We start from the raw sequence: 27980 nt of genomic DNA on the forward strand, positions 1-27980 counted from the left end.
TTTTTATTTTCTTAGTAGATTGAAAAGCTACGGCCTCCCCTCCGCCCTCACAAACTGGGGCTCCCCCGGCCTAACTTTCAAGATGAAGAAGACAACATCTTGTTTTGATTTCCTTAGTGAGGGCATCCCTAGGGCTTGGGATGCTTGTGCCAACTTGAGTCAGTGGAATTATATTTGGAGAAGCCATAGAAGCCATCTAGTCTACTCTCCACTTAACGCAGGTAAAGAGCAGAAGTACAGGCAGCTTAGTGATTGGCCAGGACCTTGGCCTCTGCCTTGGGCACATCCTGTGTACTACAGGTGGCTGCGGGGACCTGTGTGTGCTTTGACAGCCATGCGGTTTGGAGTTTTAGCTGAGGACGAGGGTTGTGTCCAGTTCGCAATTGCCTTCCAGGAGCTCAGTGCCCAGAAGAGGGCACATGCTCAGTAAGTATTTGTTGAGTGTTCCAGTCAGAGAAAAAATGCAAATACAGGTTGCCTTTCTAGATCTTGGAAGGGAAAGCTGATTCTTCTATTGGAAATGCGTTACCTGTTAACAGCTAACGTTAGTTAAACTGATGCTTAATACAGTTTATGGAATAGCAGTATTATCCCCATGCAAGCCGTTTACTCTGCTTCAGTCCACTCCTCTGATGTCTGCACTATTTACGTTTGAGGAGTGGCTAGAAAATGTTACACCACAGTGGCAATGCTTGAAATAATTACCCAAGGTTTGAAAGGCAATTTTTCTTTTTAATTCGTGGATTTCTTTGTTGATGTATGCTAGATATACCACCACTAGGCTTACCTTTTTTTTTTCCCCAGAGGTTGAGCACAGAAGTAAAGTTCCCCAAATGGTATAGAACTACCCACAGCTATCAATTTCAATTTTGAATTTTTTATTTGGAATTTTGCTCAGCAGTGTTTTTCATGCACAACCTCTGTCAATATTTGGTACAGATTGAAAGTTCTCTCGGTTGACCTTCTGTCCAGATCAAACCAAGACTGATTGTCAGTAGGGACAAGAGCATATAAATGAGGCCGACTCTGCAGATCATCTTCCTTGAACGTTAACCATAAAATTAAGATACACTGATAGACCTTAATTACCACTGTTTCCTCTGAAAATTAGTGGAGCCCAGAGAGAAATGCACAGCCAGCATGCCCTTCCCCTACAATTGTTTTAAGGATTTTAAAGAACTTTTAAGCCTAAAGAAAAGGGTAAAGGTTTAGCTCACGTTGCGGTCGTAGACGAGGACTCCACTCCTGATTTCTGGGAATCGTAAGTCTGCAAGTGAAAAAATTTTCTAATTGTATAAACCTTACAAGTGTGAGATTCTGGGGTGAGCTGAGCCTCCCAGAGGGAGGGCAGGTCCTAGGCAGCCATGTCCACTGGTGACCGTCGGCAACAGGCGGGGTTCAGGGACCCAGGCCACAAGGCGGGCTAGAGGGTGTGCTTCTAAAAACTCCTGCCGAGGAAGTGAAAACAATGTTTGTAAAATGTTTACATGTCAAGTAAAATGTTTTTAATATACTTGCTCAAAATGGCTAATATAAAAAGTTTCTGCCCCTACTGAAAATACCTGAATAAACAAGAAGGTATATATTCTACTTTTTTAAAAAAAGGTGGTAAGTGTTTGTCCTCGAGGCTCTGTCCCCTCCCAGCGGTCCTTGCAGTGCTATCACCCGTGGTTGCAAGGGGCCGGTGGCCGGGAGCCTCAACGAACTCTGGTGAAGCGGGTCACCTGTGGTGGCCCCAGCCTTGGGCCGCCCACACAGGGCTGCAACGTGGTTGGTTCCCGCCACCTTTCACTGCCCTGCGCTCCTGCCCAAGAGGAAGCCTGGGGGATGCAGGAGATCAGGCTCACACGCAGTCCAGTCCAGTCCAGCGCTGGGTGCTCCGTCCGAGTTTCCTCGGGGCCTCGGGGTCCCCGGATTGGGGATGGGTGCTCAGGGCCGGGCCGGCTTGTCCAGGCTGGAGTTGGCGCCGTCTGCATCCTTGTCTGGCCCGGGCACGCAGGTGCAGCCCACGGGGATGGTGACGTACTCCTCGGTATAGACGGCGCGGCCGCCCGCGCAGGCCGGGGTCCGGCGCAGGACCACCGCGGGCACGAGCACTGGGGCGCTGCGCAGCCGCACATCCTCCTCCCCGCGCGGCCCGGTCAGGCAGCCCCGGCACAGGCAGTAGGCCTCGGGCAGGTACCTGGGGAAGCGGCCGGGGTCGTAGGAGATCCTGCAGGGAGAGGACGGGCCCTGAGGGCTTGGCTTCTGGGCCGGTGGGGCTGGGGTCACTGACTACGCGAGGGGCTGAAGCCGAGCAGCCCCTGGCCTTCACTGTATTAAAGTGAAGACGGTTGACGGCCGCCACGTTCCCTGAAAACGCTCAGACTCTGCACCAGTGCCCGCAGGACAGGTGTACACCACACAGCCCGCGTGCTCCATGAGATGCCCCCAGCCACCCTGCTCTGGGCCCTCACCACCCCACGGGCCCAGGCTGGGCCGACCCTGGCCTCCCCGCCACTGACAGAGCCTCAAGCAGAGGCGGCTGCCAGACACTACCTGTCCAGGAGACCCTGCATCCCACTGTCCATCAGGGTCCACGTGCCCTCCCTCCCACGTGTGGGAAAGGGGCCGAGTCACAGCTGGCGGTGGGGGGCGGGCAGGAAGGACTGGCTGCCCAGAACAGGTGGGAAGTGAAGGATGCCTTGAACTGGACCACTTCCGTGTTCCTCCAGGTCTCCCTGCTTTCTGGTCAGATGCCAAGACCCAAGTGTCGGCACCCAGGATGATCCTGTGGCTGCTGGCTGGACCCTGCCCTCGCCTCCCTGAAACCAGGAGGTCACTGATGGAACCCAGGGCTCCTCCCTAACGTCCCCTTGTATGGGGACGCTTGCCCCACCTCATGGGATCGCCAAGACCCCAAACTCTCATTTCTGTTCATCTGCCTTCTTACTTTTGGAGCTGGGTCCTTATGACGCTGAAGTCTCAGAGTCACAGCCGTGACCTGACCTCTCAAGGGACACGCATCCAACATCCACATGTCCACAAGCACCACGCCCGGGAAGGCCCCCCGAGCGCTGGCCCGAGGGGAGCCGAGCCAAGCAAGATGTGCCCAAGCGTGCCCACCCCTGGGACCTGGGCTCCGCGGGGAGGGCGTGGCCAGGCTTCCAGAAGCTTCTTGTCCCTCACACGCAACTTCTGTGGAGTTTCCAGATGAGAAGGACCTTCTGAGAACCAGTTAACGAAAGCGCAGAGGTGGGAAGGCACACAATGGGTGAACTGGGCAAACTGGGCCGGGAGGCAGAACCTGACCAGCTGTCAAGCGTGGGGGACTGGAGGCCGCGTCAACCGGGCCAGCTGCCCATGGCCTGTGGACAGCCTCAGGAACGGTATCTTCACGCTCGACACCAACTGCGTGCCACTTACACAGCAGGAAAGAACTAAGGCAGGGTCAGGCCTGGGCCCGAGCTGGGCCCGAGGGAGGGAGGAGGCCGGTGGGGAGGGGCGGGGCGGGCCTCAGGATGCGACCAGACGGAGGGTGGTGCTTAAACTCAGGGACCACACCGCCCTGCCCCTGAGCATCCCAGAGCCCAGAGGGACATTTCTGAGTCCTTGGCCACCATGTGGATGTGGGGATGAGGTCAGGGGAGAAGTCGGGGTGACCAGGAGGATAGCAACGGGGGGGCAGGGAGGCCTGGCTCTTACTCCCTTCTCACTGCTGTGCAAGGAGGGGCCCTGGAAATCTGTGCGCCAGGAGGAGGGCAGCGGGGCCGGCCTGCGAAGGCACCTGCCTGCCCCCGGGACACGGAGACCCACAGCAACCCCACCCGGCCCGCATTACCACAAGGAGGTGAAAATCTTTTATAAGCGTCTCATCGCTTTTCCCTCCGTGCTGCCTCTGGAAGAACTTTACTTTTCCAGCTTTTCCACCCCCATAATGCCTCATTCCCACCCCCTCCCAGGGCACAGGCCCCCCCACACCCGCTGTCGGGCAGGGGCGGCCATGTCAGGAAAAACCCCAGCTCCTCGGCTTCGCCTTCAGAGGCCTCCGCGACCTGCCCCTCACCCACATACCTTCCCAGCCGTCCGCGTGCCCGACACCCGCCCCCAGAGCGGGACGCCTGGCAGGGGCCACGGCTAAGCTTTGGCTCAAGATGAACTGTCCCGCAGACCAATCTCAACTCAGCGAAGACTTGCCATGTTTTAAGGTCCAATGCAAGTCATTATCTTACAGAGTTTTCAGATTTCCTTAGTCAGATTTAACCTCTTCTTTCCCCATATTCTCATAACACCTTGGGGCTCTCAGACAGAACTGCACATTTTCCACGTCTTCCCCTGGGAGGGAAGGGTAAGGACTGTATCTGGACTCACTCTCATGCTCTAACAAGCCCACCACAGCGCCTGCATAGAGGAAGAGTTCAGTAGACGGTAAGAGGGTGGTGGTGAGTCTGGACTCCTCAGCTTCCTGTCCTCCAGACCCTTAGGTCAAGATTAGACCCTAACTTACATTGAAGGAAAAGGAATTTATAATGTCTGCAATCACATTCAACATTCATTCAACAAACACCTAAGGGCCAGTGGTGTTTCAGGCAGTAGGAATATAGATGAAATACTATAATAATCTACCATCCAAGGACTCACCCTCTCAGGGGATAAATATACAAAGAAACAAAGAGCTAAAGCAGGCCATCACAGCAGAGGAGGCTTCCTGGTAAAGTGGAACCTGGGTGGATTCATCCAGATGAAGAAGGAGAAAGGGCATTTAGGGCAGAGGTCAAAGCCTAGATGCGAGGGACCACGTCAGTTATAGGAGCTGCAGCACAGAAGAACCACCAAGAGCTGGGGCTGGAGCCATCTGGGGGGGCCTCCAGGGGGGGCCTCCAGTTCCTAACAGGAATTTGGATCTGACCCTGAAGGCAAGAGGAAGGATGTTAAAGAGAAGTGACCCCGTCAGACGGAATTTTAGGTCCCTCAGACTAGAGTGGAAGCCGGTCTGGAGCCCAAGAGAGATCTTGGCTGGAGACGGAGATTTTTAAATTATTAGATATGAATAGTAGTTAAGTGAGATCATTCACATAAGTGTACAGATACCAAATAAAAGGAACTCAACAGAGGTTTCATTCCAAGAGGGAAAAAAGAGGCAGGGGAACCTAAATATTAAAAGAGCCTTGAGAAATCATCAACAAAATGAAAAGGCAACCCACTGAATGGCAGAAAGTATTTGCAAAGCATATATCTGATAAGGGGTTAATATCCAAAATACAAAGAACTCATATAACTCAATACCAGAAGAACAATCTGATTAAAAAATGGGCTCAAGACCTGAACAGACATTTTTCCAAAGAAGGCATATAAATGTCCAATAGGCACATGAAAAGATGCTCAAACATCGCTCATTATTAGAGAAACGCAAATCAAAAGCACCTCACATCTGTCAGAATAGCTATTATCAAAAAGACAAGAGGACTTCCCTGGTGGCGCAGTGGTTAAGAATCCACCTGCCAATGCAGGGGACACGGGTTCGAGCCCTGGCCCGGGAAGATCCCACATGCCGCGGAGCAACAATGCCCATGGGCCACAACTACTGAGCCTGCACTCTAAAGCCCATGAGCCACAACTACTGAAGCCCACACACCTGGAGCCCGTGCTCTGCAACGAGAGGCCTGTGTACAACAATGAAGAGTAGCCCCTGCTCGCTGCAACTAGAGAAAGTCCGTGCGCAGCAACGAGGACACAACACGCCCCCCCCCCCACCCACCCAAAGACAAGAAATAAGTTGGTGAAGATGAGGAGAAAAAGGAAACTCTTGTGTACTGTTGGTGGGAACATAAGTTGGTGCAGACACTGGAAAATAATATGGAGAATCCTCAAAAAAAATTAAGAATAGAATTACTAAATAATACAGCAGTTTCACTGCTGGGTATTTATCCAAGGAAACAAAAACACTAACTTGAAAAGACGTATGATCACTGCATTATTATCACAGCATTATTAGAACAACCAAGACATGGAAACAACCTAAGTGTCCATTGAAAGATGAATGGATAAAGAAGATGTGGCATATATATACAATGGGATATTACTCAGCCATAAAAAGAAACAAAACTGAGTTATCTGTAGTGAGGTGGATGGACCTAGAGTCTGTCCTACAGAGTGAAGTCAGAAAGAGAAAAACAAATACCGTATGCTAATGCATATATATGGAATCTTGAAAAACAAAGAAGGTTCTGATGAACCTAGGGGCAGGACAGGAATAAAGACGCAGACATAGAGAATGGACTTGAGGACATGGGGAGGGGGAAGGGTACACTGGGACAAAGTGAGAGAGTGGCATGGACATATATACACTACCAAATGTAAAATAGCTAGTGGGAAGCAGCTGCATAGCACAGGGAGATCAGCTCGGTGCTTTGTGACCCCCTAGAGGGGTGGGATAGGGAGGGTGGGAGGGAGGCACAAGAGGGAGCAGATATGGGGACATGTGTATGCATACGGCTGATTCACTTTGTTATACAGCAGAAACTAACACAGCATTGTGAAGCAATTATACTCCAATAAAGACGTATAAAAAAAACAATATAGCATATTCGAGAGTTGCTAAGAGAGTACATCTTAAAATTTCTCATCATGCACAAAAGATGTATAACTCTGTGGTGACGGACGTTAACTAGATTTACTGTGATCATTTTGCCATATATGCAGATATTGAATCATTATATTGCACACCTGTAACTAATAACATGTCAACTGTATCTCAATTTAAAAAACGGAGCACCTTGAGCAGAGTGATAAAAGTACTGGGGCATCGCTGCCCTGGTTTACACGAGCCGACCAGGTGCAGCTAGGAGTTGAGCCCCAATTCCCAAGTGTTTCCATTTGGATGAGAAACCATATGGTTGCTTAAAAAACATATCAAACCCTTAGGGACATTGGACAAAACAATGGGAAGTGTCACAGCCACGAGAGACAAAGGACTGAGGGACTGTCACAGACTGAAGGGCCCTGAGCTGCAGAGGCTGGACCCTGGGGCAGGGAAGAGGCACGAGTAGGAACCCTCTGAAGGTCACAGTTCAGAATATGGCACCATATCCACGCAGCGCCTCATCTTGGTAACTTTGCTGAGCTGTGATGCTGACATTTGGGCAGTCTGGGTAAAGGGTACAGGGATTTCCTTGTACTAATTTCACAAATTTTCCTGTTACGTTTAAATTTCAAAGCAAAGAATTAAGTAATAAAAGAAAAAACTTTAAGTTTTAAAAATACGAGACAATCAAGAAAATCTAAACTGGACTATTTGAAGATATGAAGGCAGTATTCAATTTTAGGTGTGTTCAATGGTATTGTGGTTTTGTTTAACAAAGAGTCTTTACCTTTTAGAGAAACTACCAAACTTGTGTGTACACACACACACACACACACACACACACACACACACAGAGTGACCGTGTGCCTCTGAACCTGTCTCGGCAGGTCAGCAGTGAGCCTCGATTTTCAAGCTTCCGCCGCGCAGCCAGGGGTCGGACACACCCGCGCGTGGGACCCAGGGGAGGCCCAGGGGTGAGGTGAGGCCAGAGGGCTGGGCTCGCAGGTAGTGGGGGAGGGAGCCAGGGGAAGTGGCGCACGTGTGTGTGTGTGTGTCTGTGTGTGTCTACACGCGTGTGTGCGGTGGGGCAGGGACTTGCGAAGGAATCTGCGATGTGGCAGGACCCCTGAGCCCAGAGCAGACAGTCTGGAGTTACGGGTCCCGGAAGCCACAAGGGGCTGTGAGACGCAGACAGGTTCAGGCTGACAACAGGAAGCTCGTGCCGACGGCTGTGTGGACGCAGCCATGGGACAGAATCGGGTGTGGGAGGGAGGCCCCAACCTGAGGGCGTAAAGATTCCTTTCAAACAACTGGGGTTTCTCTTTCTACATAGGTGACAGTCCCCGTGTCACGTGCTAGTTTTGTAGGTGGACCTGATGGCCGCCTGGATGTGGTGACGGGTCAGAAGCCTCATCCGACTAAAAATACCCCCCCGACTCCCGCCAGTTGGCCCGAGGGACTGAAGTTTCCACTGTCACAGGGACACCTCTGGCCAAGGCACTGTGACCATGGGACCCCTGCCCACCCCACCTGGGATGGGAACATGGATGGCTCAGCAGTCATGGCCGGCGTTTCTCTCAGGATAGAAATGTGCTCCCACGGGATGGGGTGCAACGCGTCCATCCCACCCGACACCCAGCACTGCAGGTGGGGGGCCGGCGGGGACCACGACGGGGCGTGGGGCTCAGGAGCAAAGTCCAGAAGCCTCGGGACATGGGACAGACGCAGGCCCGTCACCCCACCCCCCTGCCCTGAGATTCTGGGAAAATCCTCAGGAGTGCTTTCGGGGTAAAGAAAGCTGCCAGCAGGGATCCTTTGTCGCCCCGCAAGGACACACGGTCGAATGGCCCCCAGCGCCCACTGCCTCAGCCTTCCCGCTTCTGCTGCCACCGTGTGCGCGCACCCAGCCAGAGGGAACATGCAGGAGCGAGGCCAGGTCCCCTCTGCAGGGACCCCACGTGTGAAGCTTGGCCGCAGGGAGCGACAGCTGGCCCAGCTTAATCCAGGAACAAAGGACGTGAGGAGAAGGGATGGAAACCGAGCCCAGAGGAATGTGAGTGACGGCAGGGCCAGAAAAAGAGCCGCTCGGGCCCTGGACAGGGTAGGAAACAATTCGAGGCAGTTCCCCGAGGAGTGCAGCAGGTCACCGGCAGAGCCGCCACCGTGTTTATGCATAAACCCATCCTCCCTCTTTGCAAAACACAAATGAGTTTAATTTCAAACAGCAGAGGCTGTGTGATCACTTCTTTCACAGCAATCCCAAGACCCCAGGCCCCAAAGCCAGGAAGAAGTGGGGAAAGGCCCCTCCGCCCAGAAGCAACGGATGGAACCAAGTGGCCTCAACAGTCCGGGGTCCCCAGATCCCAAGGTCAAAACAGACTTTCTTAAAGGGGTGGCCTGGAGTCAGTGTCCTGAACTTACAATTTTGGTCCAACCTGGTTACCAACCAGTGACACTGGACGAGTCATCGCCCCTGCTGGTTCTCTGCAAAGTGTATGGGATGGATTTGATGGGCGGGCTGCTTCCTCCACCTTCTTGATGGCAGGACTAATAAAGTGATATTTTTATCAACATTTTCTGCTTAGAAGAGACGCCTGTAATCCCCTGAGTTTCTAAGATATCAGAGACTCTCCCCGAAGTAATTTATGAAGTCAGTGCAATTCTCATAGATTTCTCTTAGGACTTGGCAGGCGGATCCTAAAACTCGTACAGAGAGAAAAGGGCCCAGAGCAGTCTAAACAGCTGCGAGGAAAAACAGGAAGGGCTTTGCTCTACCCGCCTTCAAGACGCTGGTAACGGGAGGACATCGGGCGGCCCTCGGGGAAGCTGAGGGGGACAGTGTCTTTTCCCAAGCGCTGTTTCTCCTAGACGTGGGCAATTAAGGCAGAAACAAGGTTTCCAAACTGTGGTTTTCAGAACCGTGTGGCATGGGGCCTGTTCAACCCCGGATTCCCACACTTCCCTCCACACTCAGGAGCTCAGCCCGCTGGCTGCCAAGTGACCGCCTGGCTCGTGTCTGGGAGCCCCAGACAGAAGCCCCCCAGCACCTCCGAGGGGGTGACTGCACACAACCGGGGCACTTCCCCATCCCCCCAGCCCCCATCTCAGGACCCTCCCGCTGGACGCCCATGCCAAGGAGTCTAATTAGCCCACAAGGTCACTGCTGAGCCAGCATGGACAGCAGCGCTGCGACTGGCTTGCTCCCTGCTGGGATGCTGTCCCCTCCCCAGGGCTGTGGAGCTCAGGGGGGCGCAGGGCTGGGCCGGGCCAGGTCTAAAAGCCCCCTGGACAGTCCTGACCAGACCCGGGGGAGGCCACTGGGCCCGGGTCTGAGAGACCACAGGGCACTGAGGCAGGTCTGTGCCAACGGGTCTGACCACCTGGGGCGCAGGGACAGGAGACAGCAGCCCCCCGTGCGGCGCCGCCGGCCCTCCTGTTGCTCCGGTCGAGCCAGACGGGCTTTCACCACGGCTGCCAGTAAGCCCCGAACACGGCCCCACCCGACGAGAACCTGAGTGTGTGTCCCTGGGGAAGAGGACATGGGACCAGCTGGGAGGCAGAGGGACCTGACCGCATGGACCCTGAGGCCGTCCCCGCGGGCGCACCTGGCCCTATGCCGGCGAGGACGTCCAGGGGTCAGTGACCCTGGGCCGAGGCCACCGAGCTGCGATCCTCAGCCTGGCCTCGGACAGCCCTGACCCCAAGCCAGGGAGGCCGATGCAGACCCACCGGCTCCTCTGCCGCCAGGCTGGTCCCCGCGGAGCCTGGAAGGCCCGGCCCACCCCCCAAGGGTCAGCCCCGCACGAGGGGCCCGAGGCCCCCAGGGGCTCAGCCCTACCACCACGGGGCCATTGGAAAAGGGTGACCCGCTGATTCCATGCAAGACCTGACCACCTGGGAGCTCAGGGAAGAGCAGAGACACTTGGAAAGAATCTGGAAGACGATTCAGGACAAAAGCCCTGCTGAGGGACAGAGAAAGGGAGCCAGGGAACGAATAAGCCAGAGCTTCTCTAGGGCCCTTTTCTCCCTCAGGGCAGATGCCACACATTCCGGGCAGCTGGGAAGAATCTCTTCAGAGGAAAAACAGAGCTCCTGCCACGGCGGCCTGGACTCTCTGTCCAGGGAAGCCGCAGAATCTGGCGTTAGAGCCACGTCCGCTGCGTCCGTCCTTGGGGCGGGCGGGCCAAGCACCTCGTGCGCGGTGTGAGGAATAATCCACACGGAACACGAACCCAGACGCTGCGCCTCATCCTGGGAGCATTTTGGAAGGTCATTTTCCCCTTGACCGCGGGAGCCAGGCACCCACTGCCCTCCTTCAAGCCTCGTGTGTCGTTTCCACAAGACCAAGGCCAAGAGCACGCGGCAGGCGTGCTCGCCACCCAATCCTTCCACCCGCGTGAAGGACACAGACGTTTTATTCAGGGGACGACGGGATGGAATATTCACTCATCTTACGTAGAACAAGACCCAGCAGTCAGAGAAGACAACCTTCAAAGCAAAACGAACGGCCTATTTTCAGGAGAGACCGTCACCCCACGACGGCGCTCCCGACAACGCTTCTATTTCTTACTCTGGAATGCTGGTGGCCGCAGCCCAGCCCGCTGTGTGCCGAGCAGCTCAGAGAAAAAGATCGTGCAGGACGTGGACCAATTAAAGTCACTTATGCATAAAAATATTTGGGGGGAGAAATACCACCATTTCCTACCAAGCTGCTTTAAATGATCAGTTTCTCCTTCTCTACCACGGAGTCTGACGATGTCCCCTCCCGAGCCCAATGTCCTGTGCTGTCACTGGAGCCCCACCCCCAATGGCAGTCGACTGCCTCCGTCCTTTCCTCCCTCCCTGCCCTTCTTAACAGAGAGGACACGACACCTGTACTGAGAAACCCGGGAAGGCAGAAAGGCTTTGCTTCTAAATCATTAGAATAACGAAGCCCGGCGCCAGGCGTCAGTGAACTTGCCAACGGAAAACAGACGGAAGCAAGGTCTCCCCAGGTTCAAAGATGACCGGGGCCGGCGGGCGGGTGGGTTGGCCGCTGCTGCCCCCTGCCGGCCACCTCCCTGGGAGCCGCGGCTCCTGTCTGTGGGGACCTGGGCTCTCGGTGCCGGGACACAGTCTGACCGTGCACCCGGGGGGAGGGGGCGCACGAGAGAAACAAGCGGGAACATTAGAAAGGGGGCGGACCTTCTCTAACATGATGCTTCTCACCTCTGTACTTTCTCTAATTAACATTCTTTTACAATTTGAAGGACAACATAATGAAAAAGCGATGTCCACAGCACCGCCTCGCACAGTGGATTGGACAACTGGGCGACACTTGTTGGGGAAGGGGCGCGGAGGCGACGCTCGGGGGTGGCGTGGCGGACTCAGGGTCGGAGGAGGGGCGAGCAGAAGCGCCCTTCCTGTTTCGGCCCTCCTGAAACTAGCGTGGCTAGATATCCACCCACCGGCTCGTGGGAACGTGTAGGTCATCGCCGCGGGCATCTCGCTGGCCCGGCCAGAGACACTGGTGACCTTCCCCCCGCCACGAGCTGGGAGCTGTCGCTGCTGCCGCCCTGCTCCCAGAGTCCCCTGCCGAGAGTCCCGGCCACAGAGCAGAGCCAACCTGGGTTCTCCGTGTGAAGATTCCACTTTCCTGACGCTTCCTAACACCTGGCCAGCGCCCCTGCTGGTACCCCCAGTGCAGGCTCACCCGTAAAGGGCCGATGTGCCCGCAAGCGGGTGGCCCCCCTGCCCCTCCCGTTAGGTCCCTCGACCTCCCTGTCCTGTTTCTTTTTCTTTCCATTTATTCCCTTGCTGCTATTGTGACCCATGGAGTTGTCTATTGCAAAATAAACGTAGGTGTAGTTGCTTAAATTCCCAGGAGGAATTTATAAAGAAAAGTAGCAAAGCCTAAAAATAAATTGTTGTGCATTATTCACATCCTAGAGAAAAGCTACCTTTAGACTAAGACCCAAAATTGAGAAATGTAAACAAGTTACTTGGAGTGTTGGTGGGTGTGTATCTTCGGGGTGTCAATGTGTATCTTTAAACTGTAATAAACCTCAGTACTCCTACAATATGTTTCTTACTGTGTCAATGTGACTTTAAAAAACTTACTGAGCAATCACATTGATTTTATTTTTGTCGTATTTGTTTCTAAAGCTTAAGAGAAACAAACACGATGACACAAAGTAAGTGAGAAAATATTTTTATATTCTGGAGGCTGAATGTTGCTTTTCTAACAGCCCATATGTGGGGAGCACAGCCAGGGGAACCAGAGCGGTCTGGACCTGGGTCCTGGCTCTCCCCACCCAGTTCCTTGTGTCCCCAGGCTGTGGCTCCCGGGGGCTCTGACCTCCGTGAAGGCAAGTAAGGCCTCTGCCGGGAGCCCACAACCGGCGAGAGCAAACAGTTCCCTTGGAGCCAAGACTCTTGGGAAATCGACGGCTGTGTCTGCTCTTTCCTCGCGGTTGGTAAATTTCCCTTCTTTCCACTTTAAAGTTAAGATGTTTCGGCCCCTTTCTTGGAGCTTGGCCATGATGGTGGAGCAGGAAGACCCCCAAGCTCACCAAAATGACAAATATTTACAGAGCAACTACCAATAAAAAAAAGACCAGAAACTACCAGAAAAGATGTTCTACAACTAAAGATATAAAGAAGGAAGCACAATGAGATGGAGACGGGTAGTAGTGGCAGAGCGTATACATAGGAGCATGATACTGTGCATAGAAAATCCTAAAGACACTACCAGAAAACTACTAGACTCATCAATGAATTTGGTAAAGTTCCAGGATACAAAATTAATACACAGAAATCTGTTGCATTCCTATATACTAACAATAAAATATCAGAAACAGAAATTAAGGAAACAATCCCATCTACCATTGCATCAAAAAGAATAAAATACCTAGGAATAAATCTACCTAAGGAGGCAAAAGACCTGTAGTCTGAAAACTATAAGATGCTGATGAAAGAAAGTGTAGTGACACAAACAGGTGGAGAGATATGTTCTTGGATTGGAAGAATCAATATTGTTCAAGTGACCATACTACCCAAGGCAATCTACAGATTCAATGGAATCCCTATCAAATTACCAATGGCATTTTTCATAGAACTAGAACAAAAAAATTTTAATTCATATGGAAACACAAAAGATCCTAAAGAGCCAAAGCAATCTTAAGAAAGAACAACAGAGCTGGAGGAATCAGGCGCCCTGACTTCAGACTATACTACAAAGCCACAGTAACCAAAGCAGTATGGTACTGGCAAAAAAAAACAGAAATATAGCTCAATGGAACAGGATAGAAAACCCAGAAATAAACCCACGCATCTATGGCCAATCTACCACAAAGGAGGCAAGAATGTACAATGGCGAAAAGACAGTCTCTTCAATAAGGGGTGCTGGGAAAACTGGACAGCTACATGTAAAAGGATGAAATTAGAACATTCTCTAACACCATACACAAAAATAAACTCAAAATGGATTAAAGACCCAAATGTAAGACTGGATACTATAAAACTCTTACAGGAAAACACAGGCAGAACACTCTTTGACATAAATCTCAGCAATGTCTTTTTGAATCCACCTCCTAGAGAAATGGAAATAAAAACAGAAATAAACAAATGGGACCTAATTAAACTTAAAAGCTTTGCACAGCAAAAGAAACCATAAACAAAATGAAAAGACAACCCACAGAATGGGAGAAAATATTTGCAAATGATGCAACCAACAAGGGATTAATCTCCAAAATATACAACACTGTAGCTCAATATCAAAAAAACCAAGGAATCCAATCAAAAAATGAGAAGACCTAAATAGACATTTCTCCAAAGAAGACATACAGGTGGCCAAAAAGCACATAAAAAGATGCTCAACATGACTAATTATTAGAGAAATGCAAATCAAAACTACAATGAGGTTTCACCTCACACCAGTCAGAATGGCCATCATCCAAAAGTCTACGAACAACAAATGCGGGACTTCCCTGGTGGTCCAGTGGTAAAGAATCTGTCCTGCAATGCAGGGAACATGGGTTCAATCCCTGGTCGGGGAACTAAGATCCCATATGCCATGGGGCAACTAAGCCCGTGCGCCACAACTACTGAGCATGCATGCCTCAACTCAAGAGCCCTCATGCCACAAACTACAGAGCCCATGCACTCTGGAACCTGCGCACCACAACTAGAGAAGAGAAAACTCACACACTACAACTAGAGAGAAGGCTGTGCGCCACTAGAGTAGCTCACACACTGCGAGGAAAGATCACGCATGCCGCAACAAAGACCCGATGCAGCCAAAAATAAAAACTAATTTTTTAAAAAGAATTAAAAAAAAGAACTATAAATGCCAGAGTGTGTGTGGAGAAAAGGGAACGCTCCTACACCATTGGTGGGAATGTAAATTGGTGCAGCCACTATGGAAAACAGTATGGAGGTTCCTTAAAAAACTAAAAACAGAGCTACCATATGCTCCCACAATCCCACTCCTGGGCATATATCCAGAAGAAAACATAATTCAAAAAGATACATGCGAACTTACCTGGTGGCGCAGTGGTTAAGAATCCACCTGCCAATGCAGGGGACACGGGTTTGAGCCCTGGTCCGAGAAGATCCCACATGCTGCGGAGCAACTAAGCCTGTGCGCCACAACTACTGAGTCTGCACGCCTAGAGCCCGTGCTCTGCAACAAGAGAAGCCACCGCAATGAGAAGCCTGTGCACTGCAGTGAAGAGTAGCCCCGGCTCACCACAACTAGAGAAAGCCCGCACACAGCAATGAAGAGCCAATGCAGCCAAAAAATAAATAAATAAAATAAAAAATTTTTAAAAAGGTCTACAAACAATAAATGCTGAAGAGTGTATGGAGAAAAGGGAACGCTCCTACACCATTGGTGGGAATGTAAATTAGTGCAGCCACTATGGAAAACAGTATGGAGGTTCCTCAGAAAGCTAAAAATAGAGTTACCATATGATCCTGCAATCCCTCTCCTGGGCACATAACTGAAAAAGATGAAAACTCTAGGGACTTGCCTGGTGGCACAGTGGATAAGACTCCGCACTCTCAATGCAGGGGGCCCGGGTTTGATCCCTGGTCAGGGGACTAGATCCCACATGCATGCTACAACTGAGAGTTCACATGCCACAACTAAGGAGCCCTCCTGCCACAACTAAGGAGATCGCAAGCCACAACTAAGGAGCTGGTGAGCTGCAACTAAGGAGCCTGCCTGCCGCAACTAAGACCAGGTGCAACCAAATAGATAAACATTTTTTTAAAAAGATGAGAACCCTAATTCTAAAAGATACATGCACCCCAGTGTTCACAGAAGCACTATTCTAAATACCCAAGACATGGAAGCAACACAGATGTCCATCAACAGATAAATGGATCAAGAAGGTGTGATATAGGGGCTTCCCTGGTGGCGCAGTGGTTGAGAGTCCGCCTGCCGATGCAGGGGACACGGGTTCGTGCCCCGGTCCGGGAAGATCCCACATGCCACAGAGCAGTTGGGCCCGTGAGCCATGGCCGCTGAGCCTGCGCGTCCGGAGCCTGTGCTCTGCAACGGGAGAGGCCACAACAGTGAGAGACCCGCGTACCACAAAAAAAAAAAAAAAAAAAAGGTGTGATATATATACACAATAGAATATCAGCCATAAAAGAATGAAATAATGCCATTTGCAGCAACATGGATGGACCTAGAGATAATCATACTAAGTGAAGTCAGAAAGAGAAAGACAAATATCATACGATATCACTTATATGTGGAATCTAAAATATGGTAGAAATGAACTTATTTACAAAACAGAAACAGACTCACAGACATAGAAAACAAACTTGTGGTTACCAAAGGGGAAGGGGAGGAGGATTAATTAGGAGTTTGGGATTAGCAGATACAAACTACAATATATAAAATGGATAAACAAGGCCATACTGTATAGCACGGGGAACTATATTCAGTATCCTGTAATAAACCATGATGGAAAAGAATATGAAAAAGAATATATATACATATATGTGTGTATATACATAACTGAATCACTTTGCTCTACACCAGAAACTAACACAAAATTGTAAATAAGCTATGGTTCAATTTAAAAAAAAATTTTTTTTAAACCAGTTCTAAGAGGGAAGTTTACAGCGATACACACTCAGGAAAAAAGAAAAATCTCAGATAAATAACCTAACCTTACACCTAAAGGAACTAGAAAAAGAACAAACAAAACCCAAAGTTAGTAGAAGGAAAGATACCATAAAGATCAGAGCAGAAATAAATGAAATACAGACAAAACAAAACGAATAAGAAGATCAATGAAACTAAGTGCTGGTTCTTTGAAAAGATAAACAAAGTTGATAAACCTTTATCCAGACTCATCAAGAAAAAAGAGAGAGGGTCCAAATCAATAAAACCAAAAATGAGAAAGGAGAAGTTACAACTGATACCACAGAAACACAAAGGATCATAAGAGATTACTATAAACAACTGCATGCCAATAAAATGGACAACCTAGAAGAAATGTACAAATTCCTAGAAGTGTACAATCTCCCAAGACTGAACCAGGAAGAAATAGAAAATATGAACAAAGCAATTACCAGTAATCAAACTGAATCAGTAATTGGAAAAAAAAAGAAAAAAACTCCCAACAAACAGAAGTCCAGAACCAGATGGCTTCATGGGTGAATTCTACTAAACATTTAGAGAAGAGTTGAAGAGTTGATTCCTATCCTTCTAAAACTATTCTAAAAAATCAGAGAGGAAAGAATGCATCTGAACTCATGCTATGATACCAAAACCAGACAAAGATATCACACAAAATAGAAAACTACAGGCCAATATCACTGATGAACACAGATGCAAAAATCTCCAACAAGACATTAGCACATTGATTCCAACAATACATTAAAAGGACCATACACCATGATCAAGTGGGATTTATCCCAGGGATGCAAGGATTTTTCAACATCCATAAATCAATCATTGGGATACACCACACTAACAAATTGAAGAATAAAAACCATTACGATCATCTCAATAGATTCAGGAGAAGCTTTTGACAAAATTCAACATCCATTTCTGATAAAAACTCTCCAGTAGTGGGTATAGAGGAAACATACCTCAACATAACGAAGGCCATATATGATAAGCCCACAGCTAACATCACACTCAATGCTGAAAAGCTGAAAGCATTTACTCTAAGATCAGAAAGAAGACAAGGACACCCACTCTCACCACTTTTATTCCACATAATATTGTAAGTCCTAGCCACAGCAATCAGACAAGAAATAAAAGGGATCCAAACTGGAAAAGAAGAAGTAAAACTTTCACTGTTTGTAGCTGACATGATGCTATACGCATAAAATCCTAAAGACACCACCAGAAAACTACTAGAGCTCATCAGTGAATTCAGTAAAGTTGCAAGATACAAAATAAATACACAGAAATATATTGCATTTCTATACACTAACAATGAACTGGGAGAAATGGAAATTAAGGAAACAATCCCATTTACCATATCATCAAAAAGAATACTTAGGAATAAATCTAAGGAGGTAGAAGACCTGTACTCAGAGAACTATAAGACACTGATGAAAGAAATTGAAGATGACACAGATGGAAAGATACACTGTGTTAATTGACTAGAAGGATTTATACTGTCAAAATGACCATACTACCCAAGGCAATCTACAGATTCAAAGCAATCCTTATCAAAACACTGATGACATTTTTCACAGAACTGGAACAAATAATTTTAAAATTTGAATGGAAACACAGAAGACCCTGAATAGTCAAGCCAATCTTGAGAAAGAAGAACAGAGCTGGAAGAATCACACTCCCTGAGTTCAAACTATACTACAATGCTACAGTAATCAAAATAGTATGGTACTGCCACAAAAACAGACACACAGATCACTGGAACCGAATAGAGAGCCCAGAAATAAACACACACACTTATGGGCAATTAATCTATGACAAAGGAGGCAAGAATACATAGTGGAGAAATGACAGTCTCTTCAATAAGTGGTGTTTGGAAAACCGGACAGCTACATGTAAAAGAATGAAATTAGAACATTCTCTAACAACATATACAAAAGTAAACTCAAATGGATTAAAGACCTAAACGTAAGATCAGACACCATAAAAGTCCTAGAGGAGGGCTTCCCTGGTGGCGCAGTGGTTGAGAGTCCGCCTGCTGATGCAGGGGACATGGGTTCGTGCCCCAGTCCGAGAAGATCCCACATGCCGCAGAGTGGCTGGGCCCGTGAGCCATGGCCACAGAGCCTGTGCTCCGCAATGGGAGAGGCCACAACAGTGAGAGGCCCGCATACAGCAAAAAAAAAAAAAAAAAAGTCCTAGAGGAAAACATAACCAGAACACTCTGACATAAATTGTAGCAATATTGCTTTCAATCTGTTTCCTAAGGCAAAGGAAACAAAAGCAAAAATAAACAAATTTAAAAGCTTTTGCACAGCAAAGGAAACTACTGACAAAAGACAATCTACTGAATGGAAGAAAATATTTGCAAGTGTTATGACCAATAAGGGGTTACCATCCAAAATACATAAACAGCTCATACAACACAATATCAAAAAACAAACAAAAAAAAACAATTAAAAAATGGGCAGAAGACTTGAATAGACATTTTTCCAAAGAAGATATACAGATGACCAAAAGGCACATGAAAAGATGCTCAACAATGCTAATCAGAGAAATGCAAATCAGAACCACAATGAGATATCACCTCATACCTGTCAGAATGGCTATCATCAAAAAGAACACAAATAACAAATGTTGGCAGGGATGTGGAGAAAAGGGAACCTTTGTGCACTGTTGGGAATGTAAATTGGTGCCGCCACTGTGGAGAACAGTGTGAGGATTCCTCAAGAAAAAACAAAAATAGAACTACCATATGATCCAGCAATTCCACTCCTGGGTATGTATCCAAAAAAAAAAAAATGAAAACACTAATTCGAAAAGATACATGCACCCCAATGTTCACTGCAGCATTTTTTACACTAGCCAAGATATGGAAGCAATCTAAGTGTCCATCAACAGACAAATGGATAAAGAAGACGTACATACGAGCCATAGAATATTAGCCATAGAAAAAGAATGAAATTTTGCCACTTGCAGCATTGTGGATGGACCTGGAGGGTATTATGCTTAGTGAAATAATTCAGACAGAGAAAGACAAATACCATGTTGTCATTTGTATGTGGAATCCGAAAAAAGAATATAACAAAACAGAAACAGACTGACACAGAGAACAAACTAGTGGTTGGTTACCACTGGGGAGAGGGAAGGGGGAGGGGCAAATAGGGATTTGAAATTGTCGTAGTTAATACCTAACTGCATAAAAGCTGTACCAGTCACATCCCCAGTATAGGGAGAGCCTTCCCCTCACACCGTGCCAGCTCGGCTGGACGGGCGCCCCCACCAAAACAGCTCTCTCAGCACAGTGATTTTCTTTTTTTTAAGAAGAGTTGGCTTTGTTTTTTCTTTTTCTTTTTGGCTGTGTTGGGTCTCTGTTGCTGCGCAGGCTTTCTCTAGTTGCGGCGAGCGGGAGCTGCTCTTCATTGCGGTGGCTTCTCCTGTTGCGGAGCACGGGCTCTAGGCGCGTGGGCTTTAGTAGTTGTGACACACGGGCTTAGTTGCTCCGCGGCATGTGGATCTTCCCGGATCAGGGCTCGAACCCCTGTGCCCTGCATTGGCAGGCAGATTCTTAACCACTGCGCCACCAGGGAAGCCCCTTTAATATTTATTTAGTTGGCTGCACGGGGTCTTAGTTCCAGCACTCAGATCTTCGTTGCGGCATGCAGGATCTAGTTCCCCAACCAGGGACCGAAGCCAGGCCTCCTGCATTAAGAGCGTGGAGTCTTAACCACTGGACCACCAGGGAAGTCCCAGTACAGTTTTGTTTTTTGTTTTCGGTACGCGGGCCTCTCACTGTTGTGGCCTCTCCCGTTGCGGAGCACAGGCTCCGGATGCGCAGGCTCAGCGGCCATGGCTCACGGGCCCAGCCGCTCCGTGGCATGTGGGATCTTCCCGGACGGGGGCATGAACCCACGTCCCCTGCATCAGCAGGTGGACTCTCAACCACTGCGCCACCAGGGAAGCCCCCCAGTACAGTTTTAATACGCCTGAAGGCGAAGTCTGTCCTCCTTTCAGAGTTGGGGTCATGTGACTTCCCTCCATGAGGACTGACCACGGCCTCTGTCTTCCTTTCACTGGGGTTTTTTTTTTTTTTTTAACTTTTATTGGAGTACAGTTGCTTTACAATGTTGCTAGTTTCCACTGTATAGCAATGTGAATCAGCTATACATATACATATATCCCTTTTGGATTTCCTTCCCATTTAGGTCACCACAGAGCACCGAGTAGAGTTCCCTACACTATACAGTAGGTTCTCATTACTTATCTGTTTTATACATAGTATCTATAGTGTGTATATGTCAATCCCAATCTCCCAATTCATCCCACCCCCTCTTCCCCCCCTTGGTATCCATACGCTTTGCTCGCTACATCTGTGTCTCTATTTCTGCTTTGTAAATAAGATCACCTATACCAATTCACTGGGTCTTTTTCTTGGTTTGTAGGAGCTCTTCATGAAACAAGCCCTTTGTCACATGGGTTGCAAGTTTAGCCTTGTATTTTTTTCCAATTTTGCCAAGAAGAAATGGCAGATAATTATGTAATTAAATTTATCAATCTCCTCTTTAATGACATTGGGGGCCTGTGAGCTACAAAACAGGCCTTCTCCACTCAAGAGTATAAATATAATTGACTGCGTTTTTATGTGTGTTTGTGGTTTTACTTTTCACGTTTAAGTCTGAGTCATCGGGAACTTATTTCCATACACGAGTGAGATCCAATTGTATCCTTTCAGCTGCTTACCCAGTCCCAACGCTATTTATCGAATGATCCATCTCTCCCCTAAAGATACGGAAAGCCACCTTATACTCCAAATTTCTATTTTAAAGCCTAGCTTACCCAGCTGAAGTGATCCTTTCTGTGGCTTTCAGGTTTGACGTGCAGTCCATTTCCCTATCCATCTTTAAGAGTTCTCTGTTTGTAGCCTTAAATAGCACTTCTGAGTCTGAGCTGACACAGCACAGGTGAGGCCACTCTTCCGCCCGCGATCCCGCCCGGCAGTAACATCTAAGCACACCGCTTAGAAGAGGCTCTGGGGTGCCACGTGTATTGCTTTATCTAATCTTCCCAGAAACTCGGGAGGTGGGGAGGTGATCCGAGGTCAAGGCGCAGGTCGGGGTCTGCCGGCAGCACCAGGCAGGGCCGGCTTCAGCGGCCAGCCACCTGCAGTCCCGGCCCGTGCCCATCCTGGAAACCATCCTTCCCGCAGAGCGTGGAGTCACTGGGCCTCCCCGTGCTCACTGAGGGGCAACCTCACGAGGCTCGAAATGTCTGAAAAACGACGCAGGCGTAGCTCCTAGCCCAGGCCCGCGAGGGGCAAAGGCTCCCCAAGCAGAACCACGCGATGCTGGGTTCCTTCCTGACAGCTACCTGCCCAGGCCGCGCCCTGCTCCCTCCACTCTGGGGTCTTTCCTGGGGAGACACAGGCGTCAGTGCCAGCAACGTGCAAGGGCAGCTCAACTCCACCACGGGGAGCTCTCGGGCTGACAACTCCTGGTCTGCGCTCCAGCCCCGACCTCTCGCGAGACCACACCTCCGCCCGCGTGCTCTCAGGGACCGAACTCAGCAGCCCAGCACTAAATTCGTTTCCTCCAGGGAGCCTGCTTCCTCGTCCTGTTGCTAAAATGCGTCCACAACCCAAGCCAGACGCGTGGCAGACGCGCCCAACAGGAGGTCCTGAGTTAACAGTTTCCCTGCTGCCTCGTGGTCCTCGTGGTCCACGGGCCAAGGCCTGGCCTGGGAGGAGAGTGTAGTCTGTTTTTCCACGATGCCACCTCGCACATCAAGGGTGTGACATGAGGCTAGAAAGAGAGGGGCGGGACAATAACCCACCCTTTGGGGCCCTGGGATTGGTGGGGAGAAAGAGGAAAAGGCGGAGACGAAGCACCAGCGTGAATGGCTGGCAGGTGTGTCCCGAGGGCACCAGCCGCTGGTGGGAAGAGCCAGCACGCGGGGCGGAGGGGGCTGGGCGCCATGGCAGGCGGGGGAGGTCTTCGCACGTCCCCGCACAGCACACCGTGGGGACTGGGACGCTGTGGGCCCCTCCGTCCCACACGGAACCATCCTCCACTAAATCCTGTCCCTTTTCCTTTAAGCAGTACCATTCAAATTGGTCCTGGTCTCACCTCCTCCACCATCCTAGCTGCGTGTGTCCAGTATTCCCCCCTCAGGGACAGCTTCTCGAAACACGAGTGGCTGTATGGCTTCCTCGAACGAAAAAACACCCTCAAGGATAAATGTCAACCTTGCAACACTGCTAAGGGCAAACCCAGGCCTGCGCTCCCCGTCCCCCGCTCCCCCCCGCCCCCCGCCCCGGCCTGAGCTCCTCCCTCCCTTTCCTCCGGGTCACCCCGTCCCTTTCCCGAGGCTGTGGCAGTGAAGGATCCCACCTTCTCCAGCCTGAGAGCCCCTCGGGACGGTGACACTCCGCAGCGACAGCAGGGAAAGAAGCGGACGGCCATACGTGCGCTGAAGACACTCTGACCACACTGTGCCCTGTCTGCACGCCGCTGCTTTCCTGCGAGATAACCTCTCCCCCGAGCGACCCCGGAATGACGCCCGTTCTCCAGCGTGCTCGATGCCCCTCCGTCCTCCCCCTCCCCCCGCTTAAACCACCGCACACTTAACTCCTCGTGTCCAATCACGTCCCGCCTCGTCTGCTCCCAATGACCGCCACCCCCCCTCCTGTCGACCACAGGCTTGACGAGCTCGGAGGGTCGAAGGCCAGCAGCACCTGGACCAGCACAGGCGCCCGAGAAACGTCCGCAAGACCCACGTCAGACCCCGCACAGGCCTCCTGCGCAGAGTCCTCTAACAATCAACGAAGGCTCCCCGGGCTCGGCCGCGTAGATCCCTCTTAACCACGTACCTGACAAGGTACAGGTGCTCAAGAAACTGGGGCGTCGGAAAGACCGGAAAGGTGAACGGAGGACGCGGGTCCCTCGGAGGGAGCTGCCCGGCCTCTGCGGGAAGGAGCCGCTGCAGGTCCGGCGCCCCCCGCGCCCCCCGGCGCGCCCGCTCACCTGTAGGCCCAGGGAGACACGCTGCGCAGGTTGGTGGGCGGCCGGAAGCGGCGGTCGGCGGGCCTGCCCCCGGCCGGGCAGCTGGCGTTGCGCGCCTGCTCGCGCGGGCCCAGCTGCAGCGTGTGGTGGAAGGCGCCGAGCACGCCGGCCGCCAGTCGCCCGTACAGCTGCTCCAGAAGCTCCTCGGGCCGGTCCGCGCAGCCCCGCGCCCGCGCCGGCCGCCGGCCCGCCCTCGGGGCGCCCTCCGCCCGGCCCGGCGACAGCGCCAGCAGGACGCCGGCCACCAGCGCCCAGACCTGCGGGACAGGCCGCGCTCAGCGCCGCGCGGAGGAGGGGCCCGCGCCCCGCCCCGCGCCCCCGCCCCCGGGGCCCCGCCCCGCGCCCCCCGCCCCGCGCCCCCGCCCGGAGGATGGGTGCTGACCACGCCGGCCCCCGCGCGCCCTCCCCGCCCGCGCGCCGCCCGCGGGCACCCCGGGGCCCTCCCCCGAGGCGGCCCGCTCGCCCCCCGCCGCCGCCGCCCCGAGCAGGGGTCCGCGTGGGCCGCGGGTGCGCGGTGCGCGTGTGCGTGTGCCGGCCGGGCTGCTGCGCCGCGGGCTGCGAGTGCCTATGACGGCGCCCGGGCCCCTCGGCGGCCCCCGCGTGTCCTGGGCGCGCGGGCCCCACGAGGCGGCCCGGGACGGAGGGCGGCGGCGCCCGGGGACCGAGACGCAGCCGCTGCGCCGCGCCGCGCACTCACCGGCGGCCCCAGCATCGCCCCGAAGTGGCTCCGGTGGTCGCGGAGGCGCGGACACGTCCCGAACGGAGCCGCGCGGCGCTGAGCGGAAGGAGGCGCCTCGGCTGGAAGGGAAGTCGGCCGGGTCCGGCCGCCGCGAAGAGCCTCCCGGACGAAGGCGCCGCGGGAGCGGGACGGGCACCTGGAGAGGCGCGCGCGGGGCCTGGAAGCAGCTTCTTCGCCACGACTTCCTCTGAGGGACTGGAGATGGAGAGCGTTCCGAACGGGGGGCGGGGGCGCTTCTCCTTCCCCCAGACACCAGGAAGCGGTCCTTATCTGCCCCACTAGCACCTCCGAAATCCAAGCACCAAACATTCTACCCAGCTTGCCCTTTTATGGCCGGAACTGGGCATCCTTGGGCGCTACAGGGTCAGGAACTCCTGCTTCGTGATGCCGGGACTGTAAGCGCGCGCAGTCATGTAAAATAAGCCTAATACTTTGTAAATAAAGAAAATATACTTACACGAGGGAATTCTATTTCAAGAACCAAAGCAAACGTGCTCGTTCGTTCATTCTGTAAATGAATGCTTAATGCTTTTTAGGTGGTGGGCTAGTGAATACGCTCATTTTACGGCAGTCATACTTGGCCAATGAAAACAAATGATTGATAACAGCTGAAAGGTTTTCGAAGGTATAGAAAATACATAATTGATTGTTCTCTAAATGCTTTCCAGCTTTGGTATTTGACTGCCTTGTAAATCACTGGTTAAACTACATTTCAGTTATGCTGTGTAGAAAAACAACACTTGTATGCCTTGAATATTCTATAACTGAAGAGTTTAGGGATTGTCCTATTGACTGCTCAAAATCCCACAGAAATCTCCAATTTAAGCCATTTAAGCTATTTACAGCTTGGTGAGTAAACGTTTGTTTTGAGGTTACAAAACTTTTTTTCTGATTAGTAGAGAAATTGTGTTCTTTCTGGTAAAATGGGAATAAACATATCAGTACACGAACACATACTGTTTTTTTTTAAATGTGGTAGAAGTGTGGGAATCCTTTAGGAGACAGCAGTTTCATCCTTTGAAAGGTAAGGCAATACAGCGCCACACCGCTCATTCTATATATTATTCAACAAAATATCTTCCATTGTCTGATAACATGGCAACTTCTCTCTCCTCCCCTGTTACTTGGAAACGAAGGTATTTACTTTCCAACACTTTTCATTTTATGAAAGATCATAAACTACTGAAGATGCTTGCCCACTTGATAGAACATAAAATGCATTTCTGTGATGCTAAGCAGAGTTGAGAAATTGTCTTCTCAACAGGTGCAAAATGTCTGCAGTCAATTGCCCTCAAACCTGAACATATTTATGAACGTGTGAAATAAACATGCTCTTAGTTCGGTCCAACATTAAGACGAGTGAGAAAAAGGCGACAAAACACTCAAAGGCAGCCTCGTCACGTTCCCTTGGAAGCTAACTCCTCTACAGTGTTCTCCGCAACGAGAGCCGTTCCTCTCTCAGCCCCTGGATCACTCAGTCCCCCAGTGCCAGACCGGCTGTAGCTCCCTGGCATGGGAGCCGGGGTAGGGGTGGCTACATCCACTTACCTTCCTGGGTTACTGACGGATCCAAACCTCCTTCCCTCCTCCGAAGGTCAGGTCTCCCCACCAAGAGTTCTTTCTGTCGTCTTCTCGGGCAGCACCTGGAGGTCCCGCCACGCCTCCACCTCATTCCCGCACCTTTAACACCTGTGGAGGAGCCACCCAAGACCCGGCCTCTAACTGGCTACCCCAGCTCCACCTGCTTTCCCCCAGCACGTCTTGACTCTGGAAGCCTGTGCTCCCCCACCGCGACCCCTGCGCTCATTACCGGGAGCGGCTCCCCGTCCGTCCGAGTGTGTGAGTGGCCCCCGACACCAGCACCTTCTCTCCGCACCTGTCCTGTAGCTGGCTGTCTGACCTCGTCTGCTGCCCCTGCCTTTTCACCAGCCACCCCACGCGAGTCCTAGTTTCCCTTCTCGGCTGGGGCAGAGTTGGTGGTTCGACGCGATCACCACGCCCCTGCAAATACCCTGGTCCCTTGTTCCTTTTTCGCTCTGTGACATCTGCCTGGAACAACCCCACTCTGTTCCGTTCATAGAGCTGGGCGTGCGCCGCATCTCAGATGGCCATTCCACACGCGGGCCTGTCACACTTTCCGAGTTACATACTTCTCCCGAGATGACTAACTTCCGTCTCCCTCCTCGGATCTCTCCTCCCCACCTCTCGCCTGGGCTCCGAACGCCCGTCTGTCGCTTAGCCCTGCTGCTCGCGGCCCTCCTGACGCACAGCACACGGTCTGCTCGCTGCTTTCCCGGGGCCCTAGCGTGGCAGCACTGGCTGACCTGACGCGACCACCTCAGAGAAAGGCAACTCCGGCCGTTCAGCGCCTCCGCCACAAACGCTGCCATCGTGCTTTCTCCTCTTGCTCACAACCCGCACACAGGCCACCGGTAACTCTCCTGAGCTCTCCCTCCCAAACGCGTGCTGGGCCGCACCGACCCTCACAGCCCCCAGGCGCCCCTCTCCCACGCAGGCCGCCCGCCCCAGCCAACCCCCTCAGGGCGGCGGGCTCGCTGCTCCCGAGGTTAGACCACGTCACGTCACGCGCCCTCCCCCAGCGAAACCTGCCAAGGGCGCCTTCGCTGTTACGGCGGCAGAGTGAAGCCTCAGGCGCCGCTGGGCTCCACGAGGCCCGGCCCTGCCCCGGGGGCCCGGGCCCTTCAAGCTCCCCACCGGCGCGCAACACCCCCGAAGCGCGTCTGCCTGCTGCTGACACAAATGCCCCGGAGGGCTTCCCCAGCTCGCCCCCTCCACGTCACGCTCCGTGGCACTCCTCCACTTCACTCTCTTCGCCGCCCTTAACAAAACCCAAAGCCCATCAAAAAAATACTTGTTGTCCGCCTCCCCCGCCAGCATTTTCGCTCCTTGAGGGCAGGGCCTTGCTGTCTCGGTCACGACCGTAGCCTCAGGCTCTCGCTCACTAGCCGTTTAGTGTATTTGGTGAACGCCTGCCCCATCAGATCGTAACTTCTTCTGCGAGCAGGGAATGTGCTCTGGTTCTGGCGTTTCCTCTCCCGCACCCAACACAAGTGTGCATGCGGTGGAAACAGCGTAAAGTGAGGTGGAGGGTCCACTCTCTCTCGTGAGGTGTGACAGACCGGCGGCGTTTCCCCTGACTGCCCACCACCGCACTCCTCTGGACGGTGCCCGCCAGCCAGACATACCGTAAGAAGGATGCCCGCAGTCCTGGCTTCGACCCCGCATTTCACCGGGAAGCACAACTCGAGGCTGCCGCGCTGGGGGCTGAAGGGGCCACGGGCTGCTGCTCTCTCACTACTTTACTGCCCCCAAACAGCTGCTTTACTAGTGCTGGAATCCCCACAACACAACACTTCCAAAGCAACTTACCTGAATACAGACTCATCAAGGGCGCGTCCCAGCACAGCTGTCAAGCTGCAAACCATGAAATCACTAGAGTGTTTCCATTACTCACACGTTGTCTCAATGAAA

The 27980-nt window shown here is 51.8% G+C and overlaps 1 protein-coding gene across 1 annotated transcript; it reads right to left on the minus strand.

Annotated features, from left to right (window-relative positions):
* On the minus strand, window positions 1–27971 carry IL17D (interleukin 17D). Its single transcript, XM_033409402.2, has 3 exons — window positions 24447–27971; window positions 23711–24006; window positions 1–2212 (listed from the first exon to the last, which is right to left on the minus strand). The coding sequence occupies exons 1-3, from the start codon at window positions 24795–24797 to the stop codon at window positions 1930–1932; spliced, it is 930 nt and encodes a 309-aa protein (XP_033265293.2). The 5' UTR covers window positions 24798–27971; the 3' UTR covers window positions 1–1929.
* Between the last annotated feature and the right edge of the window lie 9 nt (window positions 27972–27980).

This window comes from Orcinus orca, chromosome 18, assembly GCF_937001465.1.
Source record: "Orcinus orca chromosome 18, mOrcOrc1.1, whole genome shotgun sequence".
NCBI classification, from domain to species: domain Eukaryota; kingdom Metazoa; phylum Chordata; class Mammalia; order Artiodactyla; family Delphinidae; genus Orcinus; species Orcinus orca.

Bases quoted from the DNA above. Each gene is read 5' to 3' on its own strand.
- IL17D (XM_033409402.2), bottom strand. From the start codon at position 24,797: ATGTTTGGTGCTTGGATTTCGGAGGTGCTAGTGGGGCAGATAAGGACC. The intron at 24,007-24,446 runs GTGAGTGCGCGG...CCTGTCCCGCAG, and splicing joins GGGCGATGCTGGGGCCGCCG to GTCTGGGCGCTGGTGGCCGG. The intron at 2,213-23,710 runs GTGAGCGGGCGC...CTCTCCCTGCAG, and splicing joins GTGTCTCCCTGGGCCTACAG to GATCTCCTACGACCCCGGCC.